This window comes from Athalia rosae, chromosome 2 (genome assembly GCF_917208135.1).
Source record: "Athalia rosae chromosome 2, iyAthRosa1.1, whole genome shotgun sequence".
Lineage (NCBI taxonomy): Eukaryota > Metazoa > Arthropoda > Insecta > Hymenoptera > Athaliidae > Athalia > Athalia rosae.
In genome coordinates this window covers 4,643,264-4,659,138 of record NC_064027.1, presented here as the reverse complement: position 1 = coordinate 4,659,138, position 15,875 = coordinate 4,643,264, and the positions used below count along the sequence as shown (strand labels likewise).

The 15,875-nt window shown below is 35.2% G+C and overlaps 3 protein-coding genes across 4 annotated transcripts; 2 read left to right on the top strand and 1 right to left on the bottom strand.

The window, feature by feature from the left end:
* The first annotated feature begins 75 nt into the window (after positions 1-75).
* On the top strand, positions 76-4,518 carry LOC105692260 (U4/U6.U5 tri-snRNP-associated protein 1). 2 transcript variants are annotated; one of them, XM_048650006.1, is made up of 12 exons: positions 76-325; positions 523-974; positions 1,117-1,245; positions 1,383-1,802; positions 1,895-2,054; positions 2,154-2,428; positions 2,526-2,613; positions 2,691-2,889; positions 2,982-3,168; positions 3,297-3,451; positions 3,523-3,570; positions 4,415-4,518. In XM_048650006.1, the coding sequence occupies exons 1-11, from the start codon at positions 163-165 to the stop codon at positions 3,548-3,550; spliced, it is 2,256 nt and encodes a 751-aa protein (XP_048505963.1). In that variant the 5' UTR covers positions 76-162; the 3' UTR covers positions 3,551-3,570; positions 4,415-4,518. The 2 variants fall into 2 exon arrangements, with proteins under 2 accessions (XP_048505963.1, XP_012266756.2); XM_012411333.3 differs by lacking the exon at positions 4,415-4,518 and having other exon boundaries at positions 77-325; positions 3,523-4,043.
* LOC105692350 (protein phosphatase 1 regulatory subunit 14B) lies at positions 4,344-11,882 on the bottom strand. The gene is made up of 5 exons (XM_048650015.1): positions 11,449-11,882; positions 10,009-10,226; positions 9,343-9,432; positions 9,124-9,165; positions 4,344-8,851 (listed from the first exon to the last, which is right to left on the bottom strand). The coding sequence occupies exons 2-5, from the start codon at positions 10,216-10,218 to the stop codon at positions 8,810-8,812; spliced, it is 384 nt and encodes a 127-aa protein (XP_048505972.1). The 5' UTR covers positions 10,219-10,226; positions 11,449-11,882; the 3' UTR covers positions 4,344-8,809.
* Positions 11,883-11,914: 32 nt separating this feature from the next.
* LOC105692349 (protein sly1 homolog) lies at positions 11,915-15,758 on the top strand. Its single transcript, XM_012411495.3, has 12 exons — positions 11,915-12,075; positions 12,412-12,571; positions 12,767-12,980; positions 13,052-13,139; positions 13,224-13,455; positions 13,550-13,868; positions 13,963-14,098; positions 14,182-14,363; positions 14,451-14,530; positions 14,688-14,826; positions 14,917-15,120; positions 15,242-15,758. Exons 1-12 carry the CDS (start codon positions 12,048-12,050, stop codon positions 15,350-15,352), a joined length of 1,893 nt encoding a protein of 630 aa, XP_012266918.1. The 5' UTR covers positions 11,915-12,047; the 3' UTR covers positions 15,353-15,758.
* Positions 15,759-15,875: the final 117 nt, after the last annotated feature.

Below are 15,875 nucleotides of genomic sequence, written 5' to 3'. Positions count from 1 at the left end.
AAATCGAACGAAAGTGACCTGCAAATTATGATCGTAGTTGGCCTTCACTACCATCACTACCTATGATCACTACGTCCATTTGAAATTTACAGGTTAGGGCGAACAAACGTAACTAGTATGTTTTGAATTGAGACGTAGCAGTAACAATAATAGCAATAAGAAATGGGTTCTAACAAGCGGCATAAGACTGAGAAAACCCGTGAAACCAAGAAAAAAAGACACCGTAGCCGCTCGAGATCACATTCAATTGAACGCGAGAAAGCAGAGAAACATAGGCATCACAAGAAACATAAAAGAAGGGAACGTAAAGATCAAGAAAGCGATGGTGTGTAACCTCAATTTTTGGTACTTCTACCCTTGAATTTGGCGTTTCTGAGTCTCTACGTTTGCAGAGCCTGATGATTTGTTAGATGTAATTGCGAATACTCGCAGACTTAAATAGCCAAGGTGCTTCATTTAATTTTAAGCAAATTCCTTGATTGTAGACTACATCTACTGTGATGTGAATGAATTATTTTTCAGTGGAAATCGTCAGTGCGCCTCCGCCTCCTAAGATATCACGACCATCGCATGCATTGACACCGCCTCCACCTCCTGAAATATCACGACAACGAAGCCCATCTCCATCAAAAGGAGGTGCAGCACAAACATCGTTATCTATTGAAGAGACGAATAAATTGAGAGCCAAACTTGGTCTCAAACCCTTGGAGACTAGCCATGTTTCTGCGGATGACCCACATAAGATTAAAGATGATTTGGGAGAATTTTACCACAAGCCAGCTCCAAATGCTAATGATAAAGTTAAAACGCAAAAAATTAAAGAGAAACTTACAACTCAGAAAGAAAGACGGCAGATAGAATCCAATCTTTCCAAAGTAAAAACATTAGGTGAAAGTGACTCAGATGATGACGCCAAGGCTTGGATACAGAAAAACAGACGGCTAGAATCAGAGAAGAAGAAGGCCGATGAGAGGGTACGAGGCAATTTTACTTAATAAATATCATCACTTTTAATGAAAAATAGATGTTGCAATAAAATAATCCATAGCATTATAAAAATGTTATCGATATTGCAATATCAACTGCTTCAATTCTAATTCCAACTATTTAATACAGGCAAAAATGTTGGACCAGTTAGATGAAGAATTTGGCATAGGTAATTTGGTTGACGAGGAAGTACGAAGTGAGCGCCGGTCTGCCTATTCTAACAAAGATTTACGAGGGCTGAAAGTTGAACATGACATGGTAAAGTTTAATAGCCTATTTAACGTTGGATTGACCCTTTATCATTTTATGTATCCTGTTAAGGTTCATGGAATTGCCACAATTTTACACTCGGATTTGTTTGATTTAAAATCGCTACTATAACCATCTGATTTCAGGATACCTTTGTGGAGGGCAAAACCGTTGTGCTGACTCTTAAGGATCAGGCAGTTTTGGATGGAAATGAAGATGTACTCGTGAATGTTAATTTGTTGGACGAAGAGCGATATTCCCGCAGTAATTTGAACAAGACAAAGAAACCTGGATATGATGCGTATGACGATGATAATTTTGATGAATACGGCTTTCCAAAAAAAACTGTCCTAGATAAATATGACGAAGAGATAGGAGGGCAAAAAAAGGAAAGTTTCGCAATTGGTTACGATAATGCCAAGGAACGTAAGCAACGTCAAACTGAAATCGTGAAAAACCGATTGGCAAACAAAAAATTGGAAACTCTGCGGATGCCAGAATTAAAATTAGCTTCAGAATATTATTCGGATGCAGAATTAGCCAAGTTCAAAAAGCCAAAAAAGAAAGTGAGTTTTTTGGTGTTTTGATCGTGCATTAAAAATAAAATCAAGCGTAGATTTATTTTTTGCACTTGACCTACAGGAAATATCACTTTCAGATACGAAAAATCAGACGAAAAAAGATGTTGAAAGCAGATGATCTTGTACCGGATACCACTGACTATTTACGAGATCTGGGAAGTCGGAGGCATCCAAAACATAAGGAACTGAAAGCTCAAGAGGATTCGGAAAATATTATGGACGTCGATGACACCGAGGGTAGCGTGATACTGTCAAAGATTCTAACAAGCACCACTCCTTTCCTAGTTTATTTTTATCTCTTAATCCAACTTCTAATGCCTTTATTCTGTATTTTAGATCCTACTGAAGATTTGTCAGGTGTTAAAATTGAAGATGACGATAGAGAATTAGAGTTGCAACTAGCATTAAAAAAGGCTCAGCGTGTAAAGCTAGCACTACAATCTGGGGTAGAGAAAGTTGCTCAAACAATAAAACGCGAAGTTGACGATTCCAGTGATAATCAGGCTGGTAATATTGTACTCAATGCAACTGCTGAATTTTGTAGAACCTTAGGGGACATCCCAACTTACGGGCTTGCTGGAAACAGGGAGGAGAACGTGCAAGAACTTATGGTAACGTAGTTGACAATATCTTATCTGTGAATTAGAATGCTGCTTGATAACTGGTTTTGTTCAGTCAACATTGAAAAAGTTTTGTTTATTTCTATAGGATTTCGAGGCCGAGGGAATCAAAGATGAAATGGTAGATGATGGAGAAGACGCTGATGGACGTGGAGCTTGGAATACCGTTAAAATAGGTACTTTGGTTTGTAAATGGCTAGAATTTATGAGTTTCAAACTGAAAGTGACTTTAACATATTTTGGTATTTTGAAGATGAAGCAGCTAGTGAGCCGGTTACGCTGGAAGCTGCGATTCTGGATGTAGAACCATCATTAGGCCAAGGTGTGGGCGGTGCTTTGAGACTCGCAATGAGTAAAGGATATTTAGTGAAGGAGGATACCAATCGACCTTCTGCATCACGGTTTGCTCATTTGCAGGCACAAAATTACTCAATCGAAGACAAGACTTACGGGTATGTTGATCAAATTCTTGAAAATATTCATGTGGTTTTGCAAACAGTAAATAAAATGATTATTAATTACTTCGTACTTTTATGAATTACAGAGACGATGACAAATTTGGCAGAAGAGATAGATTTAATGGGCCAACATCTGAATTCAAAGAACGGGATGGCTTTAAGCCAAATGTCAAGTTAGAGTACATCGATGACGATGGTCACGTTCTCAGTGCTAAAGAAGCATTCCGATATCTTTCTCACAAATTTCACGGAAAAGGTCCGGGTAAAAACAAGGTATGATTAACAATGTTGTGATCCCCGTAACATCGGTGAATTTGTGAATTATCAGCGACAGCTTTTGTATTATAAAATTCAGAATTTCAACAAATTACCTGTGGATTTTAATGACGTTCCATTTCTAGGTGGAAAAGAGAATGAAAAAAGCAGAACAGGAAGTACTAATGAAAAGGATGTCTTCTACCGATACTCCCCTAGGTACCCTCAATCTGTTGCAAGCTAAGCAGAAGGAAACTCAGTCTCCGTATATTGTTCTTAGTGGCAGTAAACAATTGCAAACGTAAGTAATTTCAAGGTATCAATGGTCGTTTAACAGTCAGACCAACTAATAGTGACCTTTATTATTTCTAGGACGAGCATATCGAAGACAAAGCATTGAGAAGAAAACTGATGAGAAAAGTATGTTGTAAATTATTATAAATATCAATAATAATAATTACTGTGAGATTTATTTCTCGACATATTTCTCGTGCATCTTTGAATACTAGAAAATAATCAATATTATTAAAAATTTTTGATCATCTTTTATGTCGAAACATTCATAGTCGTGTATAATAATTTACATCGCAAATCTAGGAATCCATATTTTTCAAATAGCCTGATCAGCGGCTCTTTTTATCGCAGCCAAGCTGTTCAAAATAATTACACAATTATTTATTTATAGGTATGATCAATTTTCTCTTACCAATCAAAGTTCCGTGCCGATAAAAGAACATATTTTATTTTTGAACGTTACTTTATCCAAACTAATTTGTAATATACCTACAACTGACGGTATTTAAAAATGAATAAACTGATCAATAAAATAAAAATTGAATGTGAACATGGTCATCTGTAAATTCAATAAAATAAACGGAATGTCGATAAACTTATTTTAGATGAAAGAGTGAATTTATTTCTCCATTCCTCAAATATTTTTTAGCATCAGTATGATCAATCTTCAAACTTACAAAAAAGAGATTACATCGGACTGATAACGTAAACTTAAATCTTATCTCACCTAATTTCTTACGATTGATCAGGAGGCGACCGGAAATTATGACTAATTATAATTGCACATCAATCAGTTTCTTACCTCAAGTTCCCATGAGATGCATTCTTATCATTATTGTTGATATCTCAAAGTTCGTTAGTCTCAGCAGATATTTCACAGTAAATAACAAGAAATATTCTTCGCTTAATGTTCACATTTATTACAATTAAAACAAGTACTTATAAAGGTTTTTCTTTTTTTTTTTTTCAGCCACATCCACGTTTTGTTGCTGATTTTAGCCTTGCAACTGAAACTCTTATCCTACAATTGGTATCATCACTATTTACATGAGAAATGTATGCAAAAACTTTCGGGTATAAAAAGTAGGGTACTTGTTTTTCGATGATCGTAATTGTCTCAATATTGTTTTTGCATTCTAAGAGTTGTCGCATATCTAATGTAGATAGTGATCAGCAATGCAACTACTAAATTCAGACTAACTATGTGATTAGAAATATTAAGCATAAATTCATCAAGATCAGCATCAAAGCTCGAATTTGTGCTTTCCATTCTATACTTGATAATGATTATAATCTTAAAGTTACTGAAAAACGCATTTATGGCTACCATAAATGAGACGCTAATTATTTTAAAAAATAATTCAGAAGATTTTACAAACTGGTTTAGGGCCATAGAATGAAAGTTTTTAAGCTGTTGAGTTTGGAGAGGGGATGTATCAAAAGCTAAATTATAACAAAGCTATGAAAAATACGTTATCTTTCATTGTGTCGTTCGTAAATGGATTTGAGCGATTTTTCTACGTCACTAACAAATGTTTCTTATTTCTAATATACTTATCATACAAAATTGGCACAAATAAACTGCAGATTCTAATAACCGATAATTGATTTTGCAATTACTGTGCGATGACGATAAGACAGTAAGACATTACCAGATCACTAAACCAGTTTGTTTACGAATGAATCGGTAACGACGAATGATTGCGAGCCGTTGGAAAAATAAAGAATATTTCAAAAGCACGGAATTGGAACAATAATTGGGGAGAATTTATTATAAATTGATAAACATTAATTACTTTCAATTGATTAAACACAGTGCCAACTTATATTTTATTCTACAATTTTCTCCTGTAATACTCTTTGGTTGCTGTAAATCAGTATGTAATTTTCTGTAGCTTAAAGGCAAGAACAAATATATCACAGAGTACTAAACGCTAGGAATATCATAAAAATATTCCAAATACATCTCGCAATACTCATCAACAATTGCAGAGTATTTCTATATGTATACCGTAGCTATACCTAGTAACGTGAACGTGCTCCGGTCTCAACTTAGCACCCTCATTTTGGAGATTGGCGGAATTATGATGTATCGAACAAAAAATTCAGACTTGCAGAATGTAATTCAATACAATGGTTACGTTACTCATTTCAACAGACTAACGAAAAATGATTGATTTTTTAGAGACTTTCTTTAATAATGCTGAATAGTCTTAACACGATTGGGTGCAAGATATTATCGACACATTCGATGACATTTTGGTACACTACGGAGAAGATATCGTTATGATTCGTAAGTCAAGTGAAAATTCAATCAGATATATCGAATAAAAATACGTTATACATTATTACACATTTTTTCTTTGTTCCATGAACCCTGCGATTTTTTAAAACAACCCTAAGCGTGGGATGAAACTTGTACTTTGATTTGCTTGTATTTTTTTCGTATTTTTGTTTTTTCTTCAAATTAAACATTCTTTGATTCTAACAACTAGGTCTCCGATAAAATGCAATCACTTTTGCAGATATTGTATATTAAAACAGATTAGAACAACATAACAGATGTTGACGTCTAGAAATCTAGAAATCATAATATGTTGCTGATATTCGCTATGATATGACATTAATCAACCGCATCCTAATCAATCCTGTGCTCAAAGCACTGGAAGATCCATACTAGAAACCACAGATAAAAACGGACGCATTCTGGTGTTGCTAACAGTATAATTATAGACATATTTATATCCATTTTATATCAATATGATAAAATACCGATAGAATGGAACTGAAAGTAGATTGGGTAACTGAAGCCACAAATACATTCAAATGCGCTTTGTTCTGCCTTAAAAAGAAATTCAGAGATCTCTGTATAGTCAATAGTGGAATTGACTTTTCATTGTACTTGGTTTCATTGTAGTTTTCCAACATACATATTGCATCACAGACAAGTCATCGATACGAAATGTCTCATTCCAATTTTGATTCATAGAAAATATATTCTTCGTTAAAATTGAAGGGTCCCCCCGAGATAGTTGGTGGACCCTCTTGGAGTGACTTTTCAATTTTGTTGAGAAGTATATTCGTTTTAAGTACTCTTTTTTCTTGCAAAAAAATTGAAGTTCAATTTTCAATTTACTTATAATCTATGAATTGATACATACGCATGTATAGAAATATCATGAAAACGCCATAGTTACTAAAAAGTAATTTCACCAACAAGCGGTGTAGTATATGAAACATTTTCATTGGCAAACCGATTGCATTAAAACAATGTGACTATGAAAATAATCATATGAATGATATCGGTGTTCCAAAGCACAATACATTTAATTCTGGTAGAAAAAAAAACGGTAGGGCAATCAGGCACCAATAAATTGAAGAAACGCTCATAGATATGAAAAGACAAATAATGAAATGGTCGCTAATCATTATTGTTAGTACTAATATTATAAAAAGGAAGAATGTTAGCTTTAAAGTTCTTCAAGATCTGAAGTTTCGCTCGAGACCAAATTTGGTGAGCCCTTAAAGGGATAAATTGAAATGCAAAATTATAAAGAGAAATGAAAGTCAAAACAGAAAGCCGTAATTGTATATGTGAATGAAAAGGTGCTCGTGAAGAGCAATTATAATACTTTACAGCAACGAAATCATTAGGATATGGATGATGGAACACCTCTATGAATACTACTTGCATTCAAAGCCAATGGGAATTCTATTCACTAAAAAATTTTCAATTAATGACCTCTAAAAAATATAATGGATTAACACGCAGAAGTCGAGCAGTTTCAAGCATTTCAATTATCTTACGTTATCTAATATTAAGAAAGCAAGTGTATCGTTTCAATATTAGTAATGAACTTTTAATCGAAGTAAGCTATCTTTATGGAAAACTGATAAGAACGAAAAATAAGAAATGAGGTGCCGCTATTAATTTGAACACCGGGAAATAGAACAATGTATTGGAGCTGGGTAAAAACAAATTTGTGCACATTCAATTCAAGGTAACAGCCCTCGTGTATGAAAATCGATGCTCATTAATATTCTGTGTACCTAATCATGGAGTTAACTATAGCATAACTGATGTGCTATAAATTCTGTTATTCGGTATTCCAATAATTTCTTGTTTTTTAATTAAAACTACATTACATTCTTATTTACTTATCGCTCAAGTATGCGCACTGCTATATCAATAATTTTCCTAGCTAACTGTCCCAACTTTGTCTCTTCAGTTCTAACCGAACTAAGAAGCAAAATTGATAGCACATGTACGGTTTGGGAATTCCACTTGCCTAATTTGGAAGCTGCCAGTAGTGTTAAATATTTCAACTAACATGCTCAAAATATTGTCTAAATTTTCTGAAATTATGTCCTGGAACTGAGTCTTCACCGTGTAGCTGTTATAGTAGAAATATGAAAGAGATTCATAACTTTCGGTAGAATTTTTTTTGGCAAAGTAATTCAACAGGTCAAAATAATTGAACAGGTCAAAATAACTCAACCTTTATTTTGGCACTCGATTCGCATTAGTTAGATTTGTTGGGTTCCTACTGATGATATTCAATTGATGAAAAATTAATAGTTTTCATCTTCCTGCTGCAAGTATACTGCTACAATTTCAAGATATTATGAACACGTTGCTACCAGACATTTTACCTATACCTACCAAGTAGTTATATAACTTATAAAACAATTTATAGCGTAAAAGCTGACTGAAATGGATTCTTGGCTCTTAATTTGTATACTTTACCACATTCCTATAATATTTAACTTCATTGAGAAGTTTGTATCAAACGCGATAGTCTCGTGAGCATTCAGATCTACCGAAGCTACAGGGGCTGAATGTACGTACCTTCTTCTCTTGCTTGAAATCAGAGGGATAAATATAAATGGGAGATTGTCATTGTTGATAGAAAATTGTGGGGGAAAAAACTAGAAAACCGGAATGAAAATAAAACTAGAATTGAAAGAAGATGGATAAGATTTACCAACAATAATCTACACTGTTGAAACCTAGGCATTTTGTCTAGCAATTTGAAGTTGCAGATAGTTTGGACACAATTTGCCACATGAAATTTGGTTATCATCACATACGGATATAAATGCTTTTGAACGATTTTGTGGTGTTTTCAATACAAAACAACAAATGCCTGCAAAAAACTATGTCGAGTAACATGGTTATACGTATCTCCAGTATTCATAGTTTCTTTTTTTCAGTGAGCAATGGCTGTTTGATGTAAGTGTTATGGTGGCCTCTTTCTTACAGTCGCAACTCACTTAGATTTGTACATCTCTACGCCGTATTTGGGAAGTGAGTAAATTTATGACTCATTAGAGCAGCACACCTGCCAATGGGGATGATCACTGTTCAGAGTGTTTTCGCTTTCTCGAGCAAATCATTGATAAATTTCTGGAATAAAAATCGATTGTCTGCGTGTAATTTCTCAAAGTCAAGTGTTAAACCCTTTGCGAATGCAAGATGAGACTTTGTTGCTTTCATTCCGTTCAATGGAAACGTGACTGTTTATTCTACCATACCCATGCGTATCTTGGCATTTGGAAGGATAGACCTACGTTTTGGCGACTATTAGCAGACACTCGTCCGCAAAGGGTTAACTGTTTATGAAGTGATATCACGACTGCTATACAATTACAAGACACCCGTTTTCAGAGTCTACTCACCTTCACGTCATGGGGTGATTTCTTGGCATCCACCAACAAGTCCTGAAATGTTTAAATGTTTTTCTCTAACTCATGCCTAGAATTTGCAGGTAACAAGAAATTTTATAACTATCGATACTCTTACACTAGATATGAGGGAGAAAGGCAGAGCTAATCCAGCGAAGTTAATAACTTGGCTGTTTAGTCTCGGTAAAATATTACCCAAATAGTACAAAGTACCTGCAAATAACTTCGTCTATGATCATCAGTGTCCATATCAAGCAGTTCATCGATGTCCACCTCAACTTCTCGAGTTTTTCCATTTTCGTTCTGAGATATAAAATTACATTGATCATTTTCAGCATGTTAACATAGAAAATACTACAGAAATTCTAGGCAAGTTATAATTTATGTTGGCTCAGTTAAAAGCAAAATTAATTGTCATCTGATTCTACAAATTCTACTGTCAATTCGGTGTCATATTTATTGAACCTAATAGGGAAGATAGATCAACAGATTCTTCGTAATTTTTTTTATCAAAGTACGATGAGCAGCATAGCTACTGTGACTATAAGATATTAGTAGACTGCAAAGCTCATTGAGCAATTAAACAAACTGTGGAATCCAGATAAGAGAATATAACAATCAATCACACCGTTGAGTGTTATGACTTTTGAGCGATAGCCTTTATTGCATTGCTTGCTATAAAAAGTATATGCGTAATTATTCATCTATACTTTTTGTATTGATAGTATAAAGCAGTCATAAGAGTCGTTCATTATCCACCAGTGATCGTACTGAGGTTCAAAAAACAGAGCAAGGTAAACTCATGAGTCATGTAAAAATCACGTCGCTAACAGAATGGAATTATTATTTACAAAGAATTATCTATTTGTATATTCTTACCACACTTTCGTAAAGCTTCTGCAACTCATCGAATAGCCACATTTCAACAGCAAGTCTCTTGCGTATAAGGGACATTTGATGCGATCCATACTTGGCTGTTAAAAATTTTTCTCTACGTTCTTTGACCTCTCCTTTTTCAGTAAAGGCAACATGGAGATTAGCACGTGCAGGACTTCGTTCTGCCGTCAGAACACCACCACCACCTTCCATAGCTGTAGCTAAATTGAAAGATCATACCATCAATTACCGGTCTTTTATCTGAATGAGAAAACTACAGCACACATACTGGAGGCCAATCAATATCAAAAGATATCTAAATCCTAAGATTATTATCCAGGAAGGTTGCATGAAAAACAATTTTTATGAATGATTTGTTGAAATTTCTATCCCCACCGAAGTTGATGAACCTGGGATAGTTGATTGATCCAGATATGAAGATTCAGTGAAACCAGAGAAATTTCAAACAAAACTATCTTTCAGGATAATTCTTAGGGCTGGAAAAATTATTTCAGTATCCTATTAGGATGTGAATTCTGGCAAATCAATGTCCTTGTATATGAACTATTAAATATGAGTTATATCAAGGTAACCTTGGAAAAATTATTAAATAAATGCTGAGTCATGTAGAAATTATGAAGTTCAACATTCTGGTACATAAACTCAGTTCAGATCTCCAAATTATCTATAGATATTCATATCAGGAAGTCAGGATGTTGTAAATATTGATGTTTCCAGGTGTGAGCTTCATCTATTATATGTAAGTCCTTTTGATCGTGCTCTTCAACCTGAGCTGAACGCCTCATGGTGTGTGATTGTAATTCTTTATTAAATACTATAAAAATGATATCAGGTAATAAAAAATGGATAACGTACAATAGATAATGTGAGGTAATGTGATTATGCACGATATGCTATTGCTTTTAAAAGCAGGAAAATCGTTTGTTTCGAATGGCGTTTTTCTTTCTTTGTACACGGAAGCAACTTTTCAAATGTGATTCACATGTGTGGCAATTATGTAGTTGTGACAACTCATAACTTCAGAAGACACGTTCGTATATCGGCATGCAGCAGGCAGACATACCTATACACGTACTCTCGTAATTATGTGGTTCTTGCGGTTCAACCCGCTTTGGAATCATTCGGAACAAAGAATTTCATTCGAGGTCTGAAGGAATGAAAATAATGAAAGAATGCAATAGCACTCGTCAACTGGAGGAATGTTTTAAAGATAAAAATACCGTATTATGATTTAAGCTAATCAAATTCCTGTGAAAAAAAAAATCGGAGGAAATGGAATACATTTTTACAGCATAGTTATAAAATGTGATTGATAATAGAGGTATTATTACTTGAAATAATTTATCTCGGCGATTTTGAACGTACAATACTCGATTTCTATAATAATCAGTTATCCTAATGTCATTGTTACTTGTTACTCACAGAATAGTCCTGGAACGACGCGTATCTTTATATCCAATTTAGAAACCGGCAAAGAAGATGCACAGCATGCACCACTCCCAAAATAACCTGGCACTGATCTTACACCGACGCGACTTTAAAAAGCGTGTGTTTGTGAGCAGATCGCTACCATTAAACTAACAACAAAGACATCCGAGCTACAATCAACCAACTGATTACGGATTACGGAGTTACGGGCGAACGAACAACCGGCAATGTTACAGATTTACAGTAGACCGGGGACATTGCCCGCAATACTCAACGGGCACAAGCCTCCCCGCAGGTTCGTGGTTTTGCGACCCAACTACACTGTGCGACTACCGTCGACCGTCGACCCAACTGTCAAATTGCATTTGTAACTTTTTGAACGCCACCTGTTGTTTGTTTTTTTAAACTACCACCGATATGGCAAGGATGTGGCCACGGACATAGAAATAGTACAGATGGTACAGACCCCACTTTTGTAGCAGACAGCCGGCGATGTTTTTTTTCTTGGGTCTTGTGGAATTGTATTTGACGTCACCATAAAAAGTCAATTTCTTGCGTTGTAAACATTTGTGACAATTAAAAGATTTCCTGATATGATCAGCCTACGGGAGAAACAAATAAGTATGTTAATTACATAAATGTCAGTAATTATTAGGAAAGTTTCAGCAGCAGCAAATTTTTGTCTAGGTTAAGTCATCCATCTGCCTAATGAAACCATTGAGATTCTTCGACAATAATATTTCTTTTCACCGCTAATTGACACGTCATTCACTCTGTTACTTTAAACCGTGGGAATGAACAATGATCTGTCGTCCTAAATTTGCATTTCGAATGCCTTTCAACTTCTTAAAACAGATATTCAGGGAATTCACTATCTGACTTGGAATTCAAAACGTCATTAACAAGTTGTTTTTGTTTTATAAACAGTTATTTTATCATGCACGTATGTCATTTCAGATGCATTGAGGCAGATGCTAAATCTGAATGATCCTGAAGTGAAACTTGATGCTGCTGAACCAACATGGAAAATCCTAATATACGACAGAGTTGGCCAGGATATAATATCCCCTCTTATTTCCATAAAAGAATTACGAGAACTTGGAATAACGCTTCACATGTAAGTATAACTTATCAATTATTGTTCTTAACGAAATTATTATTGATTTGTTACATACAAATGTGAAGACAATATGAAACCTATCAATTATAAGAGTAACCCAAAGCAGTTATTTACTTAAAGTCTCATTTCTCTCCCCTTACAAAATAATCATAATTTGCCAGCAAATACTGAATTAAGATTTTTAATGCACAGGCAGCTTCATTCGGACAGAGATTCCATACCCGAGGTTCCAGCTATATACTTTTGTGCGCCAACGGATGAAAATTTAGGTCGTATTGGACAAGATCTACAAAATGGTTTATACGACATTTATCATTTGAATTTTATATCCCCAATATCACGACAAAAAATGGAAGACCTTGCTGCGGCAGCTTTGCAGGCTGGAGCCGTGGCAAATATCCATAAGGTTGTAAACTGAAATTGACACTCATAAATTGATGTTCACTTCAACTTGTAACACTATATGGTTTATTTAAGGTTTTCGATCAATATCTCAACTTCATCACATTGGAAGATGATTTGTTCATCTTAAGACATCAGAACAGTGACGCGATCTCGTATCATGGTCTGTATTAATATGACTAGGATTCCGCATAACATACATTCAAACGGAATCATGATTTTCACTACGTTTTGGTTCACTGTTTAGCAATAAATCGCGCGGAAATAAAAGATACCGAGATGGAAAGTATCATGGACTCGATGGTTGACAGCCTGTTTTCAGTATTTGTTACGCTTGGCACGGTTCCAATTATACGTTGCCCAAAAGGTAATGCAGCTGAAATGGTTGCAAAAAAATTAGACAAGAAACTGAGAGAAAATGTCTGGGATGCAAGAAATAACTTGTTTCAGGGCGAGGTGACGGGCGCAGGTCATTTCAGGTATTATTTTAAAAGCGCAATAGCTCAATCTACCATCCCTTTGATTTTTTATTATTTTCCAACTATTAATCATCCGTGTCCTTTTGATGTTTAGTTTTCAGAGACCGTTGCTTATAGTACTGGACCGCAGTGTGGACATGGCTACGCCGTTGCATCATACGTGGACGTACCAAGCATTAGCACACGATGTACTAGAGCTAGCTCTGAATCGTTTGGTAGTAGAAGAGAGTGCAGGTAGATCACCAGCCGGTGGAGCACGTTCAAAGACACGTGCTTGTGAGCTAGATAACAGAGATCGTTTTTGGTCAATTCATAAGGGAAGCCCATTCCCCCTGGTGGCAGAAGCCATTCAAGAAGAATTGGAACAGTACCGAACTTCCGAAGAAGAAGTGAAAAAATTAAAATCCTCGATGGTATGAATTCCAGAGCTGCTTAATTCATATGACCCGAACTTCTGAACTGGCATGCCTGTTATTATATTATTGAATTTTTTCTCAATTCCTGTAGGGTATTGACAGTGAAAATGATGCTGCATATTCTATGGTATCTAATAACACAGCGCGCCTCACAAATGCTGTGAATTCATTGCCCCAGCTTCTTGAAAAGAAACGCTTGATTGACATGCATACAACGATAGCAACAGGTTGGAAATGTCATTCGAATTATTACTGTTGTAATTCTTCCGAAAATTATATATAATCACGCATCATGTCTGGTCAATCACAGGTATTCTAAATTCTATAAAATCCAGACGTCTTGATACATTCTTCGAAATAGAAGAGAAAATAATGAGTAAACAGACTTTGGACAGAAGTATATTAGATATTATTAACGATCCTGATTCCGGTACACCTGAGGATAAGTTGCGTCTATTCATTATCTATTACCTCTGTTCCAACATGTCCGATGTGAGTTGAGCTAATTTTCTACTCTTCTAGACGATGTTCTTTGTACAGTCGTTCCTCATTTTTCGTATTTCGATGATGGTTTTACAGATTGAATTCAATAAACACGAATCCGCCTTATCCAGTTCTGGATGTGATTTAAACCCGTTGGCATATATAAAGAGGTGGAGGTGAGTGGATGAAATACACTTCCGAAACATTTATCAGAGTGTTTGCTTTGTAATCTCACGACGTTGGCGAATTGCGCATATTATTAGCAAAGCATTGCAAGTTTCATCTTTCTCTGCATTTCAGCTCTGTGATGTAACTATATATTTATTTTAACAGAGGTTATACCCGAATTGCCGGGATCCAAAATCAATACGAAGGTGGTGGCACCAAGACAGTTAGTATGTTCTCAAAGCTGATGAATCAAGGTTCTTCTTTAGTAATGGAAGGCGTAAAAAATCTCGTCGTTAAAAGACATGTAAGCTACTTCTTTGGAATACACCCGGATAATATGATGTTTCTTTTCCCCCTTATACATTGCTGATTTATTGTGATTTGTATCCAACAGAATCTTCCTGTGACAAAAATAGTTGACGAGTTGATTGAGATGAGGCAGTCAACGCAGAGCGATGATTACCTTTACCTGGATCCTAAACAACTCAAGCAAACGGATCAAGTACCAAAAAATAGAACCACATTCCAAGAAGTGATCGTTTTTGTTGTCGGAGGTGGAAATTATATCGAATATCAGAATCTGGTTGATTACGTCAAGGTATGTTTACAAGTTGAAGGCAAAAATGAAGTTACAAGTTGTTCTATTTCGATGTTACATTATTTTATCTCATTATCCATATGTAGCTTTGCCAAACGTCGATTTTATGTTTTTCATTTAGCAAAAGACTGGAGGAGGATCGAGCAAGCGTATTGTTTATGGATCATCGACTCTGGTTAATGCCAGACAATTTCTTAAGCAGTTGTCTCTCCTGGGCCAAGAAACGCATTGATACAATATCTATTAATTGTATTTACAGCTGTACACATCAGAAATGAATTTTTGTAATCAAACACATATACACACACACGAGTATGCAATGATTAGGTACATGATGACGCTTGGATCTATGGAAGTATTCAGCCACCATTATATTAAATTAAATATTCATATCTTTTAAAAAATAAGTTATGATCAATCGTTCCTGATTATTATAAAATAAATTTTATTCAGTTAACAATTCCATTTGGGCTTTGTGAGCGGTGACAACTGTATAGCAAGTCACCGAACTCATTCAATCAGTACGCGCAGTAGTGAAATCGGTAGTTCTCATTTTATATTCAAGATCAAGAAAATAATCAAATACTTTGTATTAAGTGAGGTGAGAAAATATATTTTCAGAAAATTAATGAAGTGTTCATAAGTCGTTCGATTTATTTATTATTACGAATGTTTGACAAATTGAAGTTCTATAGCAAACATTTGCGTCAGTATTACTATTATTCGTTGAGACGTGTGTTCGTCGATCCTGTGGC

Excerpts from the sequence above, each read along its gene's own strand:
- LOC105692349 (XM_012411495.3), top strand. The coding sequence starts at position 12,048 with ATGATCAGCCTACGGGAGAAACAAATAA. Across the intron at positions 13,456-13,549 it reads ACGGGCGCAGGTCATTTCAG|TTTTCAGAGACCGTTGCTTA; the intron begins GTATTATTTTAA and ends TTTGATGTTTAG. Across the intron at positions 14,099-14,181 it reads GCATACAACGATAGCAACAG|GTATTCTAAATTCTATAAAA; the intron begins GTTGGAAATGTC and ends GGTCAATCACAG.
- LOC105692260 (XM_048650006.1), top strand. The coding sequence starts at position 163 with ATGGGTTCTAACAAGCGGCATAAGACTGAGAAAACCCGTGAAACCAAG. Across the intron at positions 2,614-2,690 it reads TTGGAATACCGTTAAAATAG|ATGAAGCAGCTAGTGAGCCG; the intron begins GTACTTTGGTTT and ends GGTATTTTGAAG. Across the intron at positions 3,452-3,522 it reads GGCAGTAAACAATTGCAAAC|GACGAGCATATCGAAGACAA; the intron begins GTAAGTAATTTC and ends TATTATTTCTAG.
- LOC105692350 (XM_048650015.1), bottom strand. The coding sequence starts at position 10,218 with ATGGAAGGTGGTGGTGGTGTTCTGACGGCAGAACGAAGTCCTGCACGT. Across the intron at positions 9,433-10,008 it reads AGAAGCTTTACGAAAGTGTG|AACGAAAATGGAAAAACTCG; the intron begins GTAAGAATATAC and ends TTTATATCTCAG. Across the intron at positions 8,852-9,123 it reads AATCACCCCATGACGTGAAG|AAATTTATCAATGATTTGCT; the intron begins GTGAGTAGACTC and ends TTTTTATTCCAG.